Source organism: Carlito syrichta, unplaced genomic scaffold (assembly GCF_000164805.1).
Source record: "Carlito syrichta isolate Samal-C Ts95f unplaced genomic scaffold, Tarsius_syrichta-2.0.1 Scaffold312152, whole genome shotgun sequence".
Lineage (NCBI taxonomy): Eukaryota > Metazoa > Chordata > Mammalia > Primates > Tarsiidae > Carlito > Carlito syrichta.
Window position 1 is genome coordinate 135,846 of NW_007256248.1, and position 23,841 is coordinate 159,686.

The 23,841-nt window shown below is 38.3% G+C and overlaps 1 protein-coding gene across 1 annotated transcript in view; it reads right to left on the bottom strand.

Annotated features, from left to right (window-relative positions):
- Nucleotides 1–23,841, bottom strand: part of SETD5 (SET domain containing 5) — an 85,940-nt gene that overhangs the window by 39,114 nt on the left and 22,985 nt on the right. The window contains exons 2-10 of the mRNA XM_021718390.1: nt 12,033–12,091; nt 7,609–7,795; nt 6,571–6,795; nt 3,196–3,388; nt 2,809–2,914; nt 2,274–2,482; nt 1,877–1,935; nt 1,182–1,360; nt 228–266 (exon numbers count right to left, since the gene is read on the bottom strand). Of these exons, the coding sequence (XP_021574065.1) occupies nt 228–266; nt 1,182–1,360; nt 1,877–1,935; nt 2,274–2,482; nt 2,809–2,914; nt 3,196–3,287 (684 nt within the window). The 5' untranslated portion in view covers nt 3,288–3,388; nt 6,571–6,795; nt 7,609–7,795; nt 12,033–12,091. The remainder of the gene's footprint in view (nt 1–227; nt 267–1,181; nt 1,361–1,876; nt 1,936–2,273; nt 2,483–2,808; nt 2,915–3,195; nt 3,389–6,570; nt 6,796–7,608; nt 7,796–12,032; nt 12,092–23,841) is intronic.

Genomic DNA, 23,841 nt, shown 5'->3' on the forward strand with positions numbered 1-23,841 from the left:
TGAAAAACCCAATAAATGAAGGCTGAATACAGAAAGGGAAAATATTTCAGAAAATGGCCAAGAAAATCTACTTTGGAGAAAGCTCTATGAAAACCGAATGATAACAACTACAAACTAACAAAAAGCAGAGTCCAAGATTCCCAGAACATCAATGTCAGGAAAGAAGCTGACCAAAACGCAAGATCACAGTGAAGTAAAACACAGCATCAGGGAAGATTACCCCTTACCTTCATCCGCAAGGACTTCCGGGATCCCTCTCGAAATGCCTATCCCAAGGAGGAAAACAAGTAGAACAAACAAAACTTGGTACCAAGAATGACAGTTATACCTATCTGAGACTAAAACTAAGGTACGAGCTAGTGTTCTGTTCTGTCCCCCTTTCTCTAGGTAACAAATACAACAGAATTTCCCAAACTATTATCAAGAATAGGGGTAGCTCAAGGCCAATGAACTCTGAGACTAATTTTAACACTTTCTATTATGAAGCTAGGTAGCTAACAGGGAAGAGCATGCATCACTTAAATCCTATACGCACTCTTGATACTAAGAAAAAAAGTAAATAAAAAACTTTAAGGTTGCAGATTTACCAGTTTTTAAAATAAGAAGGAAACAAAGACCAATCCCCTTATCAAGGGGTGGGCAAGTCACCTAGAAGCAACAAAGTTGCTGTGATGGGGAAGAAAGAACACAAACCAGAAGAAGTTTCTCCAGGAAACTTTTTAGCTGAGAATACAGGAAAGTGACAATGATACTGAGAAAGCCTAGACCATTCAAGAGATGTTTCCTGATTTTTTTTTTTAACACGGAAAAACAATCAACCCAAAGACATGAGGCATGTAACCAGGACAAGAATTTCAGACTATGCTTTGGGATTGAGAGGCGGGGAGATACTGTAAGGATAGTAGAAGCCCAGAATTGAGGCTACAACACATATGGGCTTGTGCCAGGTGGAATTTCATACCTGGGATGGGGGCTGTAGAAGAAACTGTGAGCCAGTGGTGATGATATGGTGTGGCAGAAGACAAGTTGGTCTACATGTACGTAACACAGATTTTTGGAAGTAGAGCAAAAGTGGCCCTTCAAACATCTGGATCAAATTTAAAAGAATTTTGGTGCATTCTTGCTCCAAAATTGAGCTATTTCAGACATGTTTCTACTTAGCATATTTTTACCAGCCATACCTTTACTTTCTTCGTCTTTGGTGCTGCACGACCCTTTTCTGGACTCTTTTTCCTCTTCTTGGGTTTGGTTCTTCTAACAGTTAAGGTGATGCTTGTAGGTGTATGCTGTGTTGCTGTATACAACACAGTGGAAGGAGAAAGCTCCTCATCCCAGCTTTCAGTTGCACTGCTATCCCCACCTGAAAAAAAGGCGATTTCATATTTCAGGTACTAACAGCATAAAAGGACACTAAAAACAGCTTATTCCTTTAGTTTTACCCCATATCCAGTAAGTCATTACTTCTACTGTTCTCTTTTCTGTACAGAAACATAAACATCCACTTTCCTTATGAAAACAAGATTCTTTCCATATTACTGGCATTAAGCATATAAACTCTACTCTGCATCGTATCTATTTCTCCCCTTGTATTCAATCTCTATATTTCATTGCCTCAATCTGTAACAATCAGAGATTGGTTAATTTTTTAAAAAGGGGATCCATACATTTTGTGTTCACAAGGAATGCTTTAACTGTTACAGGGCTAAAATGTTTCTGGATACATATAGTTTACAACATGATCTTGAGAGGACTTCTATCTCTTTACATGGAAAGAGCTAGGGACCATGGGAACTTATAAGAGGTATTCTTAAAAGGAACACTTAAATCACAAAATATTCATATGTCAAGGTGTGGACTTAACCCACCTTTCACTCACCTGATATGTTGTCCTGCTTCCGCCGATGAAGTCTAATAACCTTCCCCCTGCTCATTCCCCTAAAGAGGGAAAATAAACTTAAAGTAGTCCTTCCAAGAGCATGCATCACATCATAGCACACACGGGCGAAGTGTCTCTGCATATACTACCCCCTCCCTCCCACCTACCAAATGTTTCCAGGACATTAAATTTCATATCAAATTCAATAGCTTTAACATCAATCTCTCATTCCTTGTTGTCAGCAATTCTCACCTAGTGCAGAGAATTCGAGCCAAGGAGCACTAAGGAATCATCTACATTAACAAACACAAGAAAGAATACTTTGAGCTTTTCCCTACTAATAAGAAACCCTAACCCCAGCAACCCAGATTTGAATGTAGACGGAACAGGATCTTACCTGCACTTGTCACAGTTGAGAAGGAAGCCATCCTGAGAAAGACCACAAGGACACCAGGTAGGAACAGTCTCTCCTTCTGAGTTCGGGCTGTCTCCACAGCGTTCCTCTACGGGCGACGGCAGGCCATTCAGGTCAGAACGAGGGATGATCGTCTGGACAGGGGGAGAAGCAGGAGGTGTCGGAGGAGGAGGGGCTCCGTAATTATGATCCTGAAAATAAGATTTTTTAAATCAACAGTGTCCAAACACTGGCCCCTCTCTCCCCTAAAGTATGGTACATATGGAAAGAAAGAAGAAAGTAGTACCCTTCGTTTTTTGGCTTCAACCAGGAAAGTGATAAAACAAAATGCCAAGGTCAACTGGGACATAAAAACAAGAACAATGATGCAGGGCTAGACGTCCGCTGGAGGCAGGGAAGTGCAAAGGGGGCAACTTCGTCATGCTGCATATAAACATTTCAAGAAAGTCACAATGTATAAGAATGGATTACACTCCAGGAAGATCACTGCTCTGGAGAGAAACAAATGCATACTCACAGCATAAGGCAGTCCTCGACACCCATGCCTCTGAGTGGTCCCATAATTATGAGTGGAATACACGCTCTTCTCATTAACTGCTGGACTAGCCTCCACAGATTCAGGGCTGCACAAAGGCGAAAAGCAATGCATGATAGCATAACACCTAATCTTCCCTTAAACTAAAACTTCACTTCCCATTCTAACCCCTCCTCTTTCCAAAACCACCAGCCACTAGAATAAGAGAAAGAGCTCAGTGAAACAATCTGATTAACATAACTAAGCCTATAAATAACAGTAGGAGTGTTATTAATGTGGATTTGTGTGTAACATGAAGCCAGTACAGGCAGATGTCTCAAGGCAGGCACCTGGGATACAAGGTGTCCCTAATGACAAACACAAACGTACCAGCTGAGCGGGGAGTTTCCCCTAGAGAAGCCACTCTGGGCTGGTTTAGACTCAGAACTATTCTTCTTAATTGGATCTCTTAATACTTCCATGAAACCTCACATGACATTTGCAGTGAGTGAGATGATGAAAGTGCCTTCTGCACTGCCCCAGGGACCAGGCCCTCTTCCATTCACTACCAAGACAGGATACCCTGAAGAAAGTACAGGTAAAAACAATGGCATCTTATATTTATTACACCTCTCATCTTGACGAACCCCCAAACACCTTTCAAATATTAGAATAATTCCTCATTCACCAGTGACATGCAAGCATATCAGACAAAATTGTATAATAGCCGCATGGCAATACCATAGAACTTCAAAATAATCAAAACTGAATTCAAAAGTAATGTCTAGTAACAAATAATAATAGTGGTACTAGCTACCATTTTGATTCACCCATTATTTACTAGGTGCTTTATAAATATTAATTCATTTAATTTCTGCAACCACTCAACATGATATACACCCTATTTTTACAGAGGGGGAAGTTGAGGTGGTAAGATCACATGATTTCCCCCCAAAGTCACACACTGACGGAATCAGGATTTGAAACAAAATTTGTGTGACTCCAAAGCCTGTGCTCTTTCCACTATGCCTCTTGGTTTGGAAACCAGGATAGCAGTCTACCTTTAAGGAAAATCATCAGAGACCTTTATCAACCAGGCTCAGTAAGAAGCTTGGTTTAGTATCTTTTTTACACCCTCACTGAGTAGAAAAGAAATTATTCAAGTACAATTTATTATTATAGAAGAATTATACAAGTGTTCAAATTTAGAAATTTAATGTAGGCCTTTAATTGATAACAAAAAGGCACTGATGCCAAAGAATAAAATTCAAGTTTTGGGGAAGAAAGAGCATCAACTCTGATTGTTACCTGAGGAATACTGAAAGATAACTTAAAATATAATTGTATGACTTTGCAGAACTGAATAATGCATTATTTGTAATTTATATTAATTAGTACAGAGATCCGCAAATTAGAAAACCCAAGGACTAGTATAACTCAACCTTAAAGATCAAAGGGTCTTTCAGGGAATCAAATAATGCATAAAATACTTCAAATAATAGACCTTTTTCCTGCTTAAAGATATACAATATATGGTACTTGGCAGGAATAAAGTGTAAAGTGTGTGCTTCATGTAGTGCAATGTCAGTTGAAAAGTGAGGGATAAAAGAAAATTCTGATATATGTATCCAACTCACCCAGTTATATGCTCCAAAACTGTGAGAAGGGATCTTATTAGTAACAGCAAAGGTAAGTTCTAGGTGAAGAGAACTTTAGATAGAGGAAAGTATTTTCTGTTAGTGAGGTGCATGCATTTTATTATTTAAGAGTGTCTGCAGATGGGAACGGGGGGGGACGGTGTACATCAAGAATGCAGGCCAGTATTCTTGGGAAAAAGATGATCTGAACATGGCTCATTGAGAGGCAATCATTTCTGAGTATTAGGAAACAGGTGGGGTTTCCTAAATGAAACCAAAGGCAGACAAGCATTAACAAAATGAAGGTATAATTTAGTTTCCATGATGGACAATTAAAAGAAAGTAATAGGTTTATATAACATTGTTAATTTACTAGATACATTACTAGATAAAAAAGTATTTCAAAGAGCTGTATATATTTTATACAGGAGGATTTTGTACCACTTTGAACACATGGGGTGAGACATGACAGCTGTTTATTAGGGATGGATTTTCTTTTTGGACGGGAAAAAGGAAAGTTGCATGAAATAAAAGATGGCCATGGAGATGGAGCTATGTTGGTTGTATCTTACCCATCTCCAAACGGGTAAATATGAACATATGCACTTCATGTGCAAGTCTAGGGAATAAAAATAAAATGTATGTTGTGGAGGTTAACAGGCCATCCCACTGCACAACACTTTCTAGTCAAGCACAGCATTTAATATATTGTGGTGCATGACAAATCTAAAATTTAAACTCATATCTTTTGATGAGGAAACTTTGTAATTTCCCTGTCAATTATTGATTAAATACATAATTAGATGATGACAGGTAACTACAAGAGTTCCTATAATATTCTTCAACATATATATCACTTCTTATCAACATTTTAAAATATGGATTCAAAATTTGGATAATTTAAATTATATCGCTTTATTAGCTACCACTTTATGTACATGTAATTATAGCCTTTCTTTTGCCATGATTGAATTGCTATGACAGTTGGGCACATGTACAGAAACGAGGCTCACAACAGATATACTCTAATAATTGTGTTCTAAGTACAATATGCAACTTCCTGCTACTATGCCACCTCTTGGGAAATGCCTGAAATTCTGTTATGATAGAGTTGGAAATTCAGAAAAAAACTTTGCTTCTCTTGCTACATCTACAAGTTTTCCTGTATTATATATATTATCAAAAAATGCATAATTGCATACTGTTGTCATCAGATTTTAAAACCTATGAAGTGAAATCTAGGTCTTTTACTTAGTTGAGTATGCTGTGCTTAATACCAGCTTTTATCATGAAATAGGCATGATGAAACATTAACAAATATTAATAATTGAACAGAATGGTACATAAGCTAGGTACTGACATTCTCTTCCTTTGAAGAAATACTAAACAAATAACTGCATAATTAGTTGTGACCACAGTATCAAAAATCTGTCTGGACATCATGAATGTTTCAGGAAATCCTAGGATATCTGATGTTAATGGAGACACCGCAGTCAAATTTGTAGACCAGGTATTTTTATTTCTGCAGTTACTCCTGGACACCCTGGCAGCATTTACAGGTAGTCATCTCTATATATAAATACTAGTTGTAAGCTTAACTGCTTTGGGTCTTTTTCTTTTCCACTAATTTCAAACTTATTGGTTTAACTTACTTTATTTGGAGAAACAATTATAAAATTGGAAGTCTTAGCTATTGGTATAATTAAATATCTTGGCATGCAAAAAAATTACAAACAAAAGAAAACAAGAAAAAAGTTCTAGAAGTAACACAATCCACCCTCTCCCAACCCCCACCCCCTTCCTCCTTTTTATGTAAGAATAAGCCGGAAAACTGTTTTCCATTTGGGACTACCCCAGAATATTATATACTATTTCTTAGGGTAGTCTTGTTTTAACTCTTCCTCTTTAAAGGAATCCAGTAAACATATGAGTTAAAGTAGGTGGCATTTTGAAGAAATAAACATGCTCTTTAAAAATATTCTCAGTTTTAAGGAAGAAAACCACTAGTAATAAGGGATGCCGTTCAACCCAGAATTCTGGTACAGATACTTTGCTTTGCTGAAAGGGGAAGAATCCCCAGGGACTGTGAAAATGGCAAGAGAAACAGGGGAATTAGAGCAACACCCACCTCACTCAAGAAGTGGCTGTGGGATCAAGAGTCTGAACTGGACCTGAACATATTCAAAACACCAGGATTTTTCCAGCCCAGACCCTAATCCCTGGTACTGCCTGGAATAGACTTGGCTTCTGGGGGTGTGCTGCCCCCTAGGCCCCTTGGGTCTCTTTCGCTGGACTTTCACATCCTGGTGTAGTGCCACTTCGTCTTGAAAGGTAGGGGGCTTCCACTTCCTTTCTGTAAGCAAGGAAGATTGGGTACAAGGGAGGTAAAAGGACAAGAGGGGGAATCTGTGAGCAGGGGGAATCTCGGACAACTTAAAAGAGAAGGGATACAAAAGGCTAAAAATTTTTAAACTGTGAATAATATATAAAGTTGTATAATGAAGGCCTACCTTCATTGTCATTTGGCATTTAAATTCTTCAAGAATTGAGGGTATTATTTTAGGGATTGGGCTTTTCGACAAACTCTGAATTCCTAAAGCTGCTCTTAGCTGAAAAGAAAGTTTGGTACCACTGATTTTGAAGGTCCTCTTTCTAGGCAATAGAGATTATAAAAAAGATAGCACTGCTCTCCATGTCTTCTATCCCAAATGTCAGAAGGTCTAAGCAACCTGCCCAATATAAAGTTACAGCCCCTTTACCCTAGAATAATGGAAAGTACATAGGAAGAGGCCTTCAAGGAAAATCAGTTGGAAAGAACACCTTATCGCCCTCCATCAGAATAATCACTAACTATACGGAAGCAGGTAGTGACACCTACTTTATTTCAATCTTCTCCCCCCATTAAAACAAATAAAAATGTAATCCCTACTTTGCAACTTTGATTCTATTATTTACCCAGAAACCCCTCCCTGAAAGCTCTGTTCCTCCCCCATCTAATTCCATTTTTGCTCCAGCTTCTTGGGGGAAAAGGGAAAGGTCTAATGTTATTTACAGTGGGACAAGATTTGGTTAAACAAATACTACATATTATCTTGTTAGCTAGTCCTAAGAAAGTTGTCTCCACACAAACTGGTAATGTATCTACTACCTAGAAAGTAGCACTTACTCTGATCCAGCAGCCATATCTGAGTAGGATGTATCTGGTGTGGTGACTCCCAGAGGGATTGCAATGCTCATGACGTCCAACACAGCAGAAATTGGAAATCACGGGGTCCAACTAATGGAGACTGACCACTCTGAGAGTGGGGGTGAGCTGCAGAGCCTCAGCCAACATGTTATGGACATGAGGAATCCTGTCACAGAAAAGGAAAATATCTAGTATTAGATAGTTCTTTAAATATATCCTAAATGCTACTGAATATTTTTCTGTTATCTTGAATAAGGCTTTTAAGAAATTATTATAAAGCAAGTACAGTCATATTTCCCACCCCATATTTACTATGTATTTCCATATTGTTTCACAAAATGAGGTAGCAAAAAGTTATGTTTACTTTTTAATTTCTATTTTAATTTTTTTTTTCAGTTCAGTTGAAGGGAAAGAAATAGTCTACTCAGTTCAGGAATAAGCACATTCCCCCGAACTATTCTACAGTTGACCATCAAGCAAAATTTTCTGGCAGCCTAGGACCTAGCAAGCAGGTTTTTAGATACAGGATGGTTATTAGAAATATTCTTGCCCACTTCCTCCACTCTCTGCTCTCCTGCCCCTACCATCCCCCTTTGCCTTCTTTCTCTCCCTGCTCCAACTCATCCCACCATTCTCTCTCTCCACTTACAGTCCTCCATCTTTCTGTCCCTTACTCCTTTTTCACCTCCTTCCTGCCCCTTCCATCCTTCCTTCCCTCCCTCTTCGCTTTTTCCTTGCCCTCTCACTCCCTACTATCCTGTTCTCTTTCCCCTCCAACACCTTCTCCTCCTCTCTCTCGCTCTCAAAAAAAAAAAGTCTCGTTTACCTAAACTCTTTTAACAATTCACGGTTGTCATTTAATCTTTTTTCCTAGATCACAAATAAATGCAGTTTTACAAGCAGTCAATGCTACTTCTTCCAAACTGAAAGAAATCAATTTGTTTATTCTTGATTGCATGCAGCTGTTTGTTACTGCCTTCTTTCATCATAGAACACTGTCATCTCTAAATCATTTAACTATAATTTTAAGAAAGGCACAAATATTTTAAAAACTGTATTTGTAAGGTAATATACACTACTAGATATGAACAAAACCACAGACTTCAGTGGAGGCTATGCATGTGTGGGTGAGAGGATTTATGGGAAATTTCCATATCTTCTGCTTAATTTTGCTTGAACCTAAAACTGCTTTAAAAAATAGTCTCTGTATTAAAAATACACACACAAAACTAAATCACTAAGAGTATAGTTTAATGATAAAGACTGAAGAATTGTGTATGAAAAAGCAGTGATAATACCTTGGCTTCCTAACCAGTGGAATTTGGGAACAGAAAGACTCACAAACTACAGGAGTGCGTTAAAAACAAAAAAAGTAGAGTAGGATACAAAGGTATGGTGCAAAGGGGAAAAGGTATACTTCATATGACTTTATGTTAGCAGTTTTTAAATTAAAGTGAAAAATCACTAAAACGATTAAACAGGAAGCATTTCATATGAGAGCAATGTCAATGTGAATGTTAAAAATTCAGGTTAATGAAGATTTTGCTTGCCTGAGCCCAGGGATTCAAATTCAACATCAGCCTGGGCAACTTGGCAAAACCTCATCTTTACAATAAATCAAAAAATTAGCCATGCATGGTGGCGGTGCCTATAGTTTCAGCTACTTGGAAGGCTGAGGCGGAAGGATCACCTGAGCCCAACAGGTCAAGGGCTTATGAGTGTGCCACTGCATTTGAACCTGGGCGATAGAGTGAGACTTAGACGTAAAAAAAAAAAAATCCAAAAACGACTACAAAAAAAGTCACAACTGACATATTGATTCATGAAAGGGCAAATTAAGATAGAAGAGTTAATTATTAATACTTAAAAACTAAATGGAGCCGGGCTCGGTGGCTCAGCCTGAAATCCCGTGCTTTAGGAGGCTGAGGTGAGTGGATTGCCTGAGTCTGCGGGTTTGAGACCCGCCTGGGCAACTTGGCGAGACCGCATCTCTACAATAAATCAAAAAAAAATCAGCTGGGCATGGTAGTGTGTGCCTGTAATTCTGGCTACTCGGAAGGCTGAGGCAGAAGGATCGCTGGAGCCCAGTGGGCCGCTTCCAGCCACTGCACTCTAGTCTGGTCAACAGAGTGAGACTCTAACTCAAAAAAAAAAAACAAACCCTAAATGGAGTGAAAAGTGAGTCAATCCAGGGGGTTAATGCAAACTTAAAATGGTAGACAGTTTGAGATATATGAAGCAGATTAATGTGATAAGAAAATTAATTGTGAATGGTGAATTAGCAAAGATTTTTAAGAATGCATAAAGATAATATACTACTTTTTAACTGTTATTTTAGAATGTTAGAACAGCCAGGCACAGTACACCACTTTGGGAGACCAAAGTGGGAGGAATGCTTGAGCCTAGGGGTTTGAGACCAGTCTTCATAATATAACGAGACCTCATCTCTACAAAAAAATAAAAGATTTAGCTGGGCATGCTGTTCCCAGCTATTCAGGAGTCTGAGGCAGGAGGATCCACCTGAGCCCAGGATTAAAGCTGCAATGAGCCATGATCATACCACTGCACTCTAGCCTGGGTAACAGAGCAACACCCCAACTTAAAAACAAAAACAAAACAAAAAATGCTAAATTAAGATAGAAACTAAGCAGTTCTCCTTGGCACCTAGGCTTTCGAAGAGCTGGATCTCACTAATGAACCCAGGACTTTCCAAATCTGAGTGTAGTGATACACCTATTGCTATCCAACTGGAGGTGATATATTGCTGGATTAGGAATTAAAATAAAGAGGTTAAATTTTCCTATCTATTGCTTCCTCTCAGTTCATAAGGAGTTGACTGATATAACTTTCCGCCTCTGGGCCAATCTTACACATAAGTGTTTCCTTTCCCTCACAATATATCCAAACAGAGACTTTGGCAGTACATCTTCCAAGCCTTTTGGAAACTGAAATAAAAACAGAAAATGATAAAACAGAGAACACTTACCAAGTAAGCCCAAAAGAGCATAGTTAAATATTGAGAACTATTGGCTACATCTCTTTCTCTAATATTAGTACCACTGTGTTATTCAGATTTTAAAAATGAAAAATTCAGATTTAAAAGTAAATTTTAAAAAAACCATAAACTGCCTGACTATAATCAGAAGAAAGTCTGATTTTGATCATACCTCCACTGACTAGTAAAGAGGATCTGAATCATGTGTTAGATTTTAAATAAAGGACTTAAATAAAAATAAAAGACCTCATTCAACATCATTAAAAAGCCTTTGTTATAATGCCATCGTTATTATATGCCCATTAAAATACTGTAAGGCTTCTAGACAAAAGACAACTTATAAACATAAGCTGATAGCTAATATTTTCCTTAGAGCAGTTTTTAAAAGATATACTAAAAGGAAAAGGTGGAAAAGTTACTTCAGATATCTTCTTAATGAGATAATAAATAATTTCTATATTCCCAATGAAATACCACCCCAGCTATTTTGGATAGTTGTTAAATAACCTTAAGAAAACATTAAATAGTTAACTATGAGGTCCTCTCTCATAAATTCTTCCATTTTCCTTTTGTATTAAAAAAAAATTTTTTTTCTGAGTTGGAGATTCACTGTCACCCGGGCTAGAGTATTGTGGCATGCTCACAGCCACAACAGCCTCGATCCATTGGACTAAGGTGATCCTTCTGCCTCAGCCTTCCAAGTAGCTGGAACTATCGGCACATGCCACCACACACAACTAATTTTTTGATTTATTGTAGAGACGAAGTCTCGCCAAGTTGTCCAGACTGGTCTCAAACCCCTAGACTCAGGCAATCCTATCACCCTGGTCTCTCAAAGTGCTGGGACAGGTGTAAGCCACCATGCCTGGACGCTTTTGTCTAATTTTACATGACTCTTCCACTCTTCTAATGAGAGCAGTCATGATAGCTTATCTTGGTGTCAAATAATGCTATCCCAATAAAAATATAACCCTGAGAATAGTTCCTTCCTTAAGTGTGTGAAATATAGCTATTAAAATATCAACTGAAGAACATTTAAGAGATTATCTATATGCAGTATTTCTTTATTACAATATTCCAGTTTTATAAACCAAGACAAGATTCTGAGTAGAGTTTACCAGGCTTAGTATTTATACCAGTTATTAATTTATTACATAGTTTGGAGATGTGCCTTGAAAAGAACAGTAAGAATTCTGTCTCTAGATGAACAATTTCAAGATATTTTACTTGTGAATTTGTCTGCTTCATCTGCTGCTGTAGTTCCAATGGCCAGAACCATGCCTGACACATATAGAGGTTCAAGAAATATTTGTTGAGTAAATTATAATCACCATTAATGCAACATGATTTCAGTATGTTAAAATGAAAAAAATAAAACAAATTAAAAAGATTTATTTGGGTCATTCACCTTTATATAGACCTCTGAATATGATGTCCCCAAAATTATCTGCCAGTAGCTCTGAAGACCTAAAAAAGTTGAGACACAAATTAATATAGAAAGAAATGACACTGATAGACACAGAATAGAATTCTATAAATATATTAATGTCAACTTAGTATCATTTCTGTATACTACCTTGTTTGCCATCCTATATTCCATCTAGTACTAAATTTTTGTACTTCAAGTTTTTATTTTCCTATACAGCCAGAAATTAAATAAAGGGCGAGGAAGGAAATTATCTGACTTTAAAAATGGTAAATTTGTATATGTCATTGGCTAATTCTTCCCTTATTTTCAAATTAGAAGTCTCTCCCATTTCTCAAGGGATTCCTTCTTTCTCTCTCCCACAAGGTGCTTCTCTTCTCCACTACACCTTTCCCAAAATCGGAGGCTTTTCTTTAATCAAATGTCAAATTTACTCTCCAGTCAGACAAGGGCCTCTATCATCTGTTAAATTACAAGTCCCTATTACTCCTTTCTTCCCCCTCACTCCATGCCATCTCTTCTTTTGTCCTACTATAAAAAAAGAGCAATAAAAGAGAGTCTGTTCTATCTGTAGTCAACTCCATAATGAAAACGACATTAAAAAAAAAAGGGAGCTTAAATTAATTCTCTACCCTCTAAAAAGAAAAGGAAAATAGATCACCCAGGACTTTGGGAGGAAAATGATCAGTACTCAATACCCCTTTTCAGTATTTTCTCCAAAAGTCAAATTTAACATTAGCCAAAATAAGTTATTAACACCTGAAAAGTTAATACAGCATCAACACAAAAAGAGCTGTTCATGGGATTCCAGTTACCAAGTATTAGAACACATGCACGTTATGTTGAAATTTCAATTTCCAATTTTTAAAAAACTGGAAAATATCACTATTCTTTACAAACTTTTTAAAAGAGCATATCCAGAATTACTATAAAAACAAAAAGTATCAAGGTCACAATACAAGGAAGAAATAAAATAAAGCAAGGAAATACCAAAAGCATATAAGAAAGAAGGAAAAAGGCCAGGAAGAAAAAAAAAAAAAAAAAGCACGTGAGGGTACAGTGGGGGAAAACGAATGCAAAAAAAATTTCTATTTCTTATTAATTTAATTATTTCCAGAACAATGCAACAGAATCCACAGAGCACTAGTAAGTTCTTGTATTCTGAAAGAGAACCAGACTGTCGTCCAGTACTGAGTACTTGTCTGAGGAATTATCATTTATTTACATACGGTTTCTAGGGAAAAGGACATTAAATAGAATATGCCAGCAATTTTTTAAATTACCCTGTCTTTTGAATTGGGTTCAGAAATGGCCAAGACTCTGTATTATCATTCTGACAGTCTCTTCACTATATGATTTGCTGAAAGTACAAAACCTCTATGATCTGCCTGGTCACTCTCAGAGAAGACAAAAAAAAAAGTGTTTGAAGAACAATTCCACAGAGATTTCAGAAGAAGAAATTGCATCAGACAGGTGAGCCGGAAGCAGCTGGGAGACAAGAGTCCAATAAACAGCCAATCCAGTGAAAGAAATTCAGAACAAGTCTGCTTCAGTAATCCCGTGAAGAGGACTGGCAGGAAGAGGAGTGCCGCTTCAGAAAGAGAACAGGCCTCATATGCTTCAGACAGTCTTTGTACTGAGGCTGTGGACCTTGGCCATTCTCCCAGAAATGATGCAATCCTGATGAACAAGATCTGCTGCCAGAGAAACAATTGTTAACAGCCTATGCAGACAGCAACTCGGCCAAGGAGCAATCTCTGATCAACTCTCCACAAACCACCAGAACGCCAAATCTCTCTTCCTCAATTTCAGTGTCTGACAAAACATAAAGTCAACACAGTATACGTTTAGATATATAAGAACAAGCTATTTTCTCAAAATGTCCTTTTGCTTTTAATTTCTTTGGCTTTACATTACCTATCTTCATCATTACACTTTAAATAAAAGAGCATTTTTACTTTCATAAATTTTAATTCCCCAAGCATATTAACAGTAAAGTACTTATATAAATTTAAAAATTGGGCAACCCCTTAAGGTCCCCTCCCACTATGGGAGCTCTTCTGTCCTTTCAATAAATCCTGCTTTCAAAAAAAAATTTTTTTTAATTTATACTTATTTTTCTCACTCTCATAAGAAAAACTTTTTGGGAAGTAATGACTTCCTGTTACCTTAAGCATGAAAATCACTCTGAAATCTACTACCCAATTATGAGATTTCAAAGTAAAGACAAATATGCAGACTCACTAATTCAGGGACAGAAGGTATATATTTTACAGACATTTTTGAAATTATATAAAACTCAGTATGTTAAACATTGGCATCTATCGGAGAAAAAAGCAAAAATCTATTCTTGCTTAGGCTGACACAGAAGGAGTATCATCTCACAATGTTACAAGTCCCACTTTTCTGAAAGGCAACAATATCACTTCAAATCTTTCCAGGGGGTTATTCGTTGTTTTCATCTTATTAGCCACAATTTACTAACTTTGAATGTAATTTATAAATATCTTCAATTTAATAATCCTCCCAAGAATCCTCAACTCCTATGCCTTGTTTCTTTTTCAGAAGTTTTGGTGTCAGGTTTTTCACACAGTGTTGTTATAAAATTACAAGAAATTTTTTTCTCACTTAGTAAATAAAAAAATCCTGCATACAACAAATCTCAGTTCGCTAAATTCCAAACTAGCCATAAGCCACAAATGACCAAACTTTTTCCTTTGAAAAACAATAACCTTTAAACTAAGATTCATGAAAAAAAAATAAACAACTAAAATATATTCTGAAATCAATACATTCAGCCCAATCTACTGCTCTTGTATTTATACTAAACTGAAAATTAGTAGATACATAGAATAGCTCTGAAGCACTTAAAAAAAGTTGCTAAGTCAATAAATACATAAATAAATACATTTAATTAAGAAAAAAATTTCAGAAAAAAATTTCAACAAGGGTTAAAATAGCTAATAATTTTAAGATTCCACTTCTGAACCTGGTTATTTAAAATTCTGTTATATATCTAAGATGAATTTCTTATTAAATATTTCTAGACTACTTCAATTTCTTGTTTGAATGACTTTACAAAATAGTAAAAAGAAGAAATAACATTAGAAGGTTTTTTGGTATGATAATTTTTACTCTCAACTTAATTTTTTTTTTAATGACAATCTGGCCAGATCTGACAAGAAGTGGGGGAAAAAATCAAATTTGTCAAGGACTATTTGAAATAGGCATTGCATTCATTATAATAATAAACCTTTCCCTACCTGTGCCTTGAGATACTAATGATAATTGACAAGAATTAAAATATGTTGTTCTTATTCTAATTTTATTATTTTTATACTTTAGTGTTTCATAAAATACTTAATATATTAGTAAAGTGGTGCATTGCTGGAGACCAGCTCCAGCCGGGTTCAGGGTACCACAAAGGTGGAGACGGCGTCGGCGATTGGGGGGAAGAAGAAAGAGAGAGAGAGAGAAAGAGACTGGATCCCTGTCTAGTGCAGAAGCCCAATTTTTTTTTTTTTTTAAGAGGCAAGTACTTGCACTATCACCCAGGCAGTGGCACAATCACAGCCCACTGCAGTCTTGAACTCCTGGGCTCAAGTAATCTCCTGACTCAGTCTCCAGACTAACTGGGACTATAGGTATGTGCCACTACGCCTGGCTAATTAAAAAATCTTTTTTGAAAGGAGTCTCGCTGTGTTCCCTGGGCTGGTCACAAACGTCCCCCCAGCCTCAATCACCCAAAGTGCAAGATTATAGGCATGAACCATTGTGCCCAGCTCTCTTCAACTTCATTTTATAAATCACAGGTCAGTCCACAATGCAATAAATTTGACAGCATTTTATCTAGATGACCAAATTGTTTGAGAACTAAAGTGGCAGCTGTATTATATGCTTGTCTTCCACCTCCAACTCAAACGCAAACATCTCCAATAAAAACAATGCAGTTGTACCACGACATACATAGCTTTTCACCTTAGGCAAAGCAAAGTATGTTAGTCTGGCACAGTGGTTCAAGCCTGTAATCCCAGCATTTTGGGAGACCGAGGTGAGAGGATTGCCTGACCTCAGGTGTTCAAGACCAGCCTGGGCAACTCGGTAGACCTCATCTCTACAATAAAAAATAAAAAAATAAGCGGGGAGTGGTAGTGTGTGCCTGTAGTTCCAGCTACCTGGAAGGCTGAGGTGGAACGACTGCCTGAGCACAGTAGGTCAAGGTGCAGTGGCCGTGAGCATGCTGCTGCACTCCAGCCTGGGCAACAGAGTGAGACTATGATTAAAAAAAAAAAGAGGCCGGGCTCGGGGGCTCAGCCTGTAATCCCAGCGCTTTGGGAGGCCGAGGTGAGTGGATTGCCTGAGCCCGTGGGTTCGAGACCCGCCTGGGGAACTTGACAAGACCTCATTTCTACAATAAAACAAAAAATTAGGTAGGCGTGGTAGCACGCCTGTAGTTCCAGCTACTTGAAAGGCTGAGGCGGAAGGATCGCTGGAGCCCTGCAGGTCGAGGCTGCAGTGGCCGTGAGCGGCCACTTCACTCCAGTCTGGGTGATAGAGTGAGACCCCAACTCAAAAAAAACAAAGAGAGAGAGAGAAACTTGATTTCTAGCTTACAATTTAAGTAGTTTAGTAACGTCAGAAAAACCACTTGACATAGATGAGCCCTAAATTCTTCAAAGTAAAATCTGCATTGTGTTTCTTCCTGCTCCAAATCTCTCTTCTATGAATCCTGGCACTGCTGCCAGCTGGCTTGGGCAATTTATACGATGCCTCAAAGTCTCAGTTTTCTCATCTGTACAATAGAAAGAACAACACCTTTTTGATTTTTTGGAGAAAAGTCTGCTTGACTCACAGATGATCACGAACTAGTTTTTATAGCAAATAAGAGTTTAAATGGCTCTTTGGTCCCTTTAAGTATATGTGAAGAAACGAGCAGCTGCTGCTAATAACCTTAATATTGCTAAAAACTATTTTCTCTTTTCTCCAACAGCATGTATTTCAGTTTTGCTGTAGCAGATAATGTGGAAAGAAAAATGTGGGAAACAGAAAACAAATGAGAGAAGTGATAAGCATTAGAAGAAGCAAATAGGTGATAAGCATTAGATGTAATGAAAAGGAGCTACTGGAAAACAGGGAGATGAATTCTGAGAGTGCTCAGAGATCTGGTGAAAAGTTCATACAATTGGTACAGTAAAAATTAGGCCTATAATCTGAAGTTAATGCAGGTAAAGGATTCAGGAGTTCAAGACCGAAGATAAACTAGAAAAGACAGAAACACAAATTGGGGTAAACATTGAGAGACAAAAAAAAAAAAAATCAGGATTTAGTAATTTAAAGCCAAAATAAAAATTTCCTTTTCTTCTACTTCTTTTCCTATAACACCATTTTACTCCGTTTCCTTTGCCTAAAATTTTTTTTTTTTGAGTTGGAGTCTCACTCTGTCATTCAGACTGGAGTGCAGTGGCCGCTCCCAGCCACTGCAGCCTCAATCTGCTGGGCTCCGGCGATCCTTCCACCTCAGCCTTCCAAGAAGCTGGAACTACAGGCGCTCACTCCCATGCCTGGCTAATTTTTTGATTTATTGTAGAGATGAAGTCTCGTCAAGTTCCCCCCGCGGGTCTCAAACCCACAGGCTCAAGCAATCTACTCACCTCGGCCTCCCAAAGTGCTGGGATTACAGGCTGAGCCACCGAGCCCGGCCCCTTCACCTAAATTTATACTCTCTCTGGGGGCCACTGGGCTTTGCACAATAAATAAATGTGTATAAGAATGCTAAGAATAGGAGGTAATTAAAAGCCAACTTAAAACATTCTACATTAGTCCATAATAAGAATTTCTCCATGAAAAATTTCATTAATAATAAATATTATAGAGACAAACTAGTAAGTAGTAGTACTTGGAAGGGGAGAAGGGAGTGGCTGTAAGATAAAACTACATACCATAAAAAACAGAAATACTACGGGCAAGGCGTGGTGGCTCATGCTTGTAATCCTAACACTTTGGGAGGCTGAGGTAGGAAGATTGCTTGAGCCCAGGAGTTCGAGACCAGCCTAGGCAACACAGAGAGAGCTCATCTTTATTAAACAAACAAAAACCAAAAAAACCCTATAATCTTAAATTATTTTGACACTGAAGAAAAAGAAATAATTTACAGTCCATTTAATAATGATAAACAGGCTGGGTTGGGTGGCTCAGTCTGTAATCCCAGCACTTTGGAAGGCCGAGGAGAGTGGATTGTCTGAGCCTGCAGGTTCGAGACCAGCACTGGCAACTTGGTGAGACCTCTCTACAATAAATCAAAAATTAGCCGGGTGTGGTAGTATGCACCTACAGTTCCGGCTACTTGGAAGGCTGAAGCAGAATAATCGCCTGAGCCCAGCAGGTCGAGGCTGCAGTGGCCGTGAGCAGAGGGCCAATGAACTCCAGCCTGGGCAACAGAGTGAGACTCCAACTCAAAAAATAAAATAAAATAATGATAAACAGATATTTACTGCTAAACTAACCAACAATGCACAGACTCTTTGTATCCTTAACAAGAATCAGAAAGATTTTAGGCTCCTCAGTATCAAATAAAAATGATGCCCTCAAATAATTTAGATTGAAAACCTCTTTAAAGGGCAATGCTTTCTCAAGAGTTTCTGGAGGTTCTGTCCTACTGTGCTGAGGCTCAGAGTATGCTTCAGAGACCTCTTACTTGTAATGTATCACACACTAGGGTAGAAAAAGAATCTCTAATAAGGCTACACTCTCCGTGAATGCAGACCTTTTTCATTTTCAAACCCTGAAATGGGAACCACTTTTACTTATTCTAGATGAAGTGGGTTGTGCATATTTTTGAGGTGTTAATATACCTGTATTTATACTTTGACTAGTTTAGGCAAAATTTTTTAACTGATTAAAAAAAATGCAGAACTCTGGCCAGGCATGGTGGCTCATGCCTACAATCCCAGTACTTTGGGAGGGCAAGGTGAGAGGACTGCCTGAGCCCACTGGCTGGAGACCAGCCTGGGCAACACGGCAAGATCTCATCTCTACAAAAAATCAAAAAGTTAGCTGGGCATGGTGGTGCACACCTGTAGTTCCAGCTACTTGGAAGGCTGAGGCGGAAGGTTTGCCTAAGTCCAGCAGATCAAGGCTGTGGTGGCCATGAGTGTCCCACTGCATTCCAGTGTGGGTGACAGAGTGAGTCTCCAACTAAAAAAAAAAAAAAAAAAAAAAAAAGTCTAATTCATAGATAAAGAAAAAGAGCTAGCCGGCCTCGGTGGCTCAGTCTGTAATCCTGCACTTTGGGAGGCTGAAGTGAGTGGACTGCCTGAGCCCGCGGGTTCGAGACCCGCCTGGGCAAATTGGCGAGACCTCATCTCTACAATAAATCAAAAAATTAGCCGGGCATGGGAGTGAGCGCCTGTAGTTCCAGTTACTTGGAAGGCTGAGGTGGAAGAATCGCCAGAGCCCAGCAGGTCGAGGCTGTGGTGGACGGGAGCGTGCCACTGCACTCCAGTCTGGGCAAGAGTGAAACTCCAACTCAAAAAAACAAAAAACAAAACAAAACAAAAAAAAGAAAAAGAATAAGAGCTACAAAAAGTTTAACTTGTAAGAAGTCTCACAGTGGTAGAATTCAGAGATAAATTTTAAAATTCAGAAGAAATAAAATTAAGACTTTTGTGAACTTAACCTGGAATTAGAAAAAATAAAAATATTTTAATGTATAGCCTATTTATTAAACCTTAATAATTCTGATATACACAATAGGGTTCCTCTCCCCCACCAATGGCTGTATCAATAAAAATACAATTAACTTATAAAAATAATAAATACTTGTAAAAACACACAAACATTAAAAAGGTATAAAACTAGAAGAAAAATTTTCTTAAGTGCATCCCCACAAAGATAAAAGTGACAACTCTACTGTTCTGTAATCTGCTTTCTAGCAGTAAGTTTTAGATATCTTTCTATGAGTATGTACAAATCTACTCTTTTCTTTGAAATGATGTCACAGTATTTTATTCTATGGCTCTAACATAATTTTTTTTTTAAATTGCAGTCTTACTCTGTTACCCAGGCTGGAGTGCAGTGGCACACTCACAGGCACTGCAACCTCAACCTGCTGGGCTCAGCCTTCCAAGCAGCTGGAACTATACCATGCCCAGCTAATTTTTTGATTTTTATTGTAGAGATGAGGTCTCGCCAAGTTCTCAACAAGTTGCCCAGTCTGGTCTCGAATCTGTGGGCTCAGGCAATCCTCTCACTTTGGCCTCCCAGAGTGCTGGAATTATAGGTGTGAGCCACTGCACCGGGCCGATTTAATAAAATTCAAATCAATTCTCTGCAGGTAGATGTTTAGACTTGCTAACTTTCCATAACATATGCAATGCTGTACTGAACAGTCATAAACTTGTACCTTTCTTTACATTCATGCATTTCCTTATATACAAACATTTCCTTAGGACAAATTCCTAGAAGTGAAACTGCTAGAACGGCATGAGTACATTTATTAGTAATGCAAAGCCACCCTCCAGAATGTTAAAGCCATTTCACAAGTTTTGAGTTCTTGATTAACATGGTGAGAAGAAAAGTATAGTCTTTTCCACAGAAAATTCTCTACATTCTGATAAAAACCCAAGAATGAAAAGTCAACTGCAAATTCTCACCAAGACTACTGACTGGATATGCTATTGTCTTCTTAAGATTTTATACATTAAACAGATCTCAGTTGCTTTTTCACTAAAGTTGAGCTGGGATTTTCAAAATAAAGCCTAGATGAAGCAATATTTCAGAACCAATGTATTTTCTTACAGTTGTCCCTTGAGATAACTTTTAATTCTTTTAATAGAACATACAAAGCTCTAAATTTCCTCTTCCAGTAATGAAAAAAACAAATTATGCTAGCCATCTGTAATCTAGCTGGCATCTGTAGAGCTCTGACTGAAAATGCAAGTAAATTAGAAGATCTGAGCTCTTAGTTTTCAAACAGATTATCAACTCTCTTCTAGCAGTTCTGCCTCTGGGGTATAAAATATGATGCTTCATTTTTAGTCACCTTTGGAAAGAGAAGAAACCTATAAGCTGTAAAGTGGCTTATCTATACTGATTTACTAAAAGACAGGAGACAAAATATTGACTTATTTGCACCACAGGTACAAACTCATCTTTTATACTCCATTATGACACCCATACCTACATGGTCTAAATCCATGCCCTGGCCAAATGAAGGAAAAACACTTTTTTGTTGTGCTGACACTAAGTAGCACCTGACAGTCCTGGGTGCAGAGTTACTCTCTTTGAAATGTTTCACACACTGTCTTTCAGCAATCCATTTACCAACACCAACCTTATGACTTCAAGGTTGTATTACTGCAATGAATTGGACCTCGCTACCTCTAGGGTCTCAGTCCTAACCTATTCTATATTCTATATTCTTCCATGGTTTTGTCTTTTCTAGAACATAACTTTGATCACTATCATTCCACTATTCGAAATCCACAATGGTTTCCTTAATGCTTATTGGGTTAACTCAAACTCCGTTGCCTGAAAGGAAGATCTTCTTTGTTATTACATTTCCTCTCCTTCAAAATTTGTTCACACTATTTACCCTATCTGATATGCTATTTTTTGCATCTTTTTTTGTTGTTGTTGAGTTGGAGTCTCACTCTGTCTCCCAGGCTGGAGTGCAGTGGCATGTTCACAGCCAACGCAGCCTCGACCTGCTGGATTCAGGTGATCCTTCCACCTCAGCCTTCCAAATAGCTGGAACCACAGGCATGCACCACCACACCCAGCTAATTTTTTGATTTATTGTAGAGATGAGATCTTGCCATGCTGCCCAGAATGGTCTCGAACCTGTGGGCTCAGGTAATCCTCTCACCTTGGCCTCCCAAAATGCTGGGATTATAGGCGTGAGCCACCACCTCAAGTCATATTTTTTGCATCTTTAGAAAAAAATTTCTGTAATGCAAAAAAATTCATGTAAATATAAAACCAGAGAAAACCCCATAATGAATTCCATAGCCCTTACCCAATTTTAACCAGCAGTCCATTCTTGGCCAATCTTATCTACAACTTCTCCCCCTCTGAGGATTAATTTATAGCAAATCCAAAAACATCAGCTGTGTATATCACATCTGCTGAGTGGAGTTGTCCATTTTTATTCTAACAATGAGTATAAGGATACGTAAGAGGGGCATGTTAATCATGATAGGTGGTAGGAAATTAAAGGGAATCATTCTTTCACAAAAGTTCAGATGAATATATTAAGCTTATGCAATTCATCAACTGCTAGATTTAATGAGTAATGCTTAGGTTTTATAATTATACACTTAATGGTTATTTAAAATGTCTTACTCTTGCCTGAGCCCGCGGGTTTGAGTCCAGTTCGGGCAACTTGGCAAGACCCCATCTCTACAATAAATCAAAAAGTACCCGGGCATGGTAGCATGCGGTTGTAGTTCTGGTTACTTGGAAAGCTGAGGCACAAGGATAGCCGAAGCCCAGTAGGTCGACGCTGGGATGGCTGTGAGTGTGCCACTGCACTCCAGCATGGGCAACAGAGTGGACTCAGACTCAAAAAAAAAAAAAAAAAAAAAAAGTCTTACTCATTGACACATCTTTTTTTTTTTTGAGTTGTGGAGTCTGACTCTGTCACCCAGACTGGAGTGCAGTGGCTGCTCCCGGCCACCGCAGCCTCGACCTGCTGGGCTCCGGCGATCCTTCCGCCTCAGCCTTCCGAGTAGCCGGAATTACAGGAATGTGCTACCACGCCCGGTTGATTTTTTTCATTTATTGTAGAGATGAGGTCTCGCTGTCCAGGCGGGTCTCGAACCCGCGGGCTCAGGCAATCCACTCACCTCAGCCTCCCAAAGGCACGGGATTACAGGCTGAGCCACTGAGCCCGGCTTACTGACACATCTTAAGAAAAAACTTACTGTCAACTATTATTGTTATGAGTTTGTTGATAATAAAATTTCTTGTGCTCTTAGGAATGTAAATTTCTCCTTGCAGCAGAGTAACTGCAAGTATATATACATTCATGATTCACAGTTGTGACATAACATTCTATGTTATATGCCAATAAATAAAAATGGGTAAAATACAGGAGAAACACTCCAAAGCAGGTAGATAAATTGAGTGTGATATTCTATAAATGTACTAAAGATAAGGAGTGACTACAGCACACAAGTGTGGCTCACATTTGAGGTAGGTGATGAGTTGTTCTTATTTTTAGTGAGCAGTCTCTTAGAGTAGAGGTCCTTAAGATTTTTGGGATCAGGGACCAGTTTAGTGGAAGACAATTTTTCCATGAACAGGGGTGGGGTGGAGAATGGTTTGGGGATGATTCAAGCACATTACATTTATTGTGCACTTTATTTCTAGTATTATTACAATGTAATACATGATGAAATAATTTTACAACTTATCATAATGCTTCAAAGAAGCTCTCCAGTGACATTTTTTTTTAACTCATTTTGGCTAGGGTTAGCTTGTGGGCTTACCAAAACTGTGACTGAGACAAGTGTGCAGTGCAGGAAAGAGGCACGGATGGAAGTGGAAAATAAAATAATGCACAGGCCATGAGTGGACTAAAATAAGTATCAGATTCTGACTTAAAGTCTGCCACCAAATGCAGCTGTACAACTGAAATAAATATATCAACTCACTTGCCACTCGCTGATAGGGTTTTGATATGAATCTGCAAGTAACTGATTTATTATGATCTCTCTGCAGTCAAACCTCACTGCTAAAGTTAATCTGTATTGGCAGCCATTTCCCAGCGCTTGCATCACCACATTAGCTC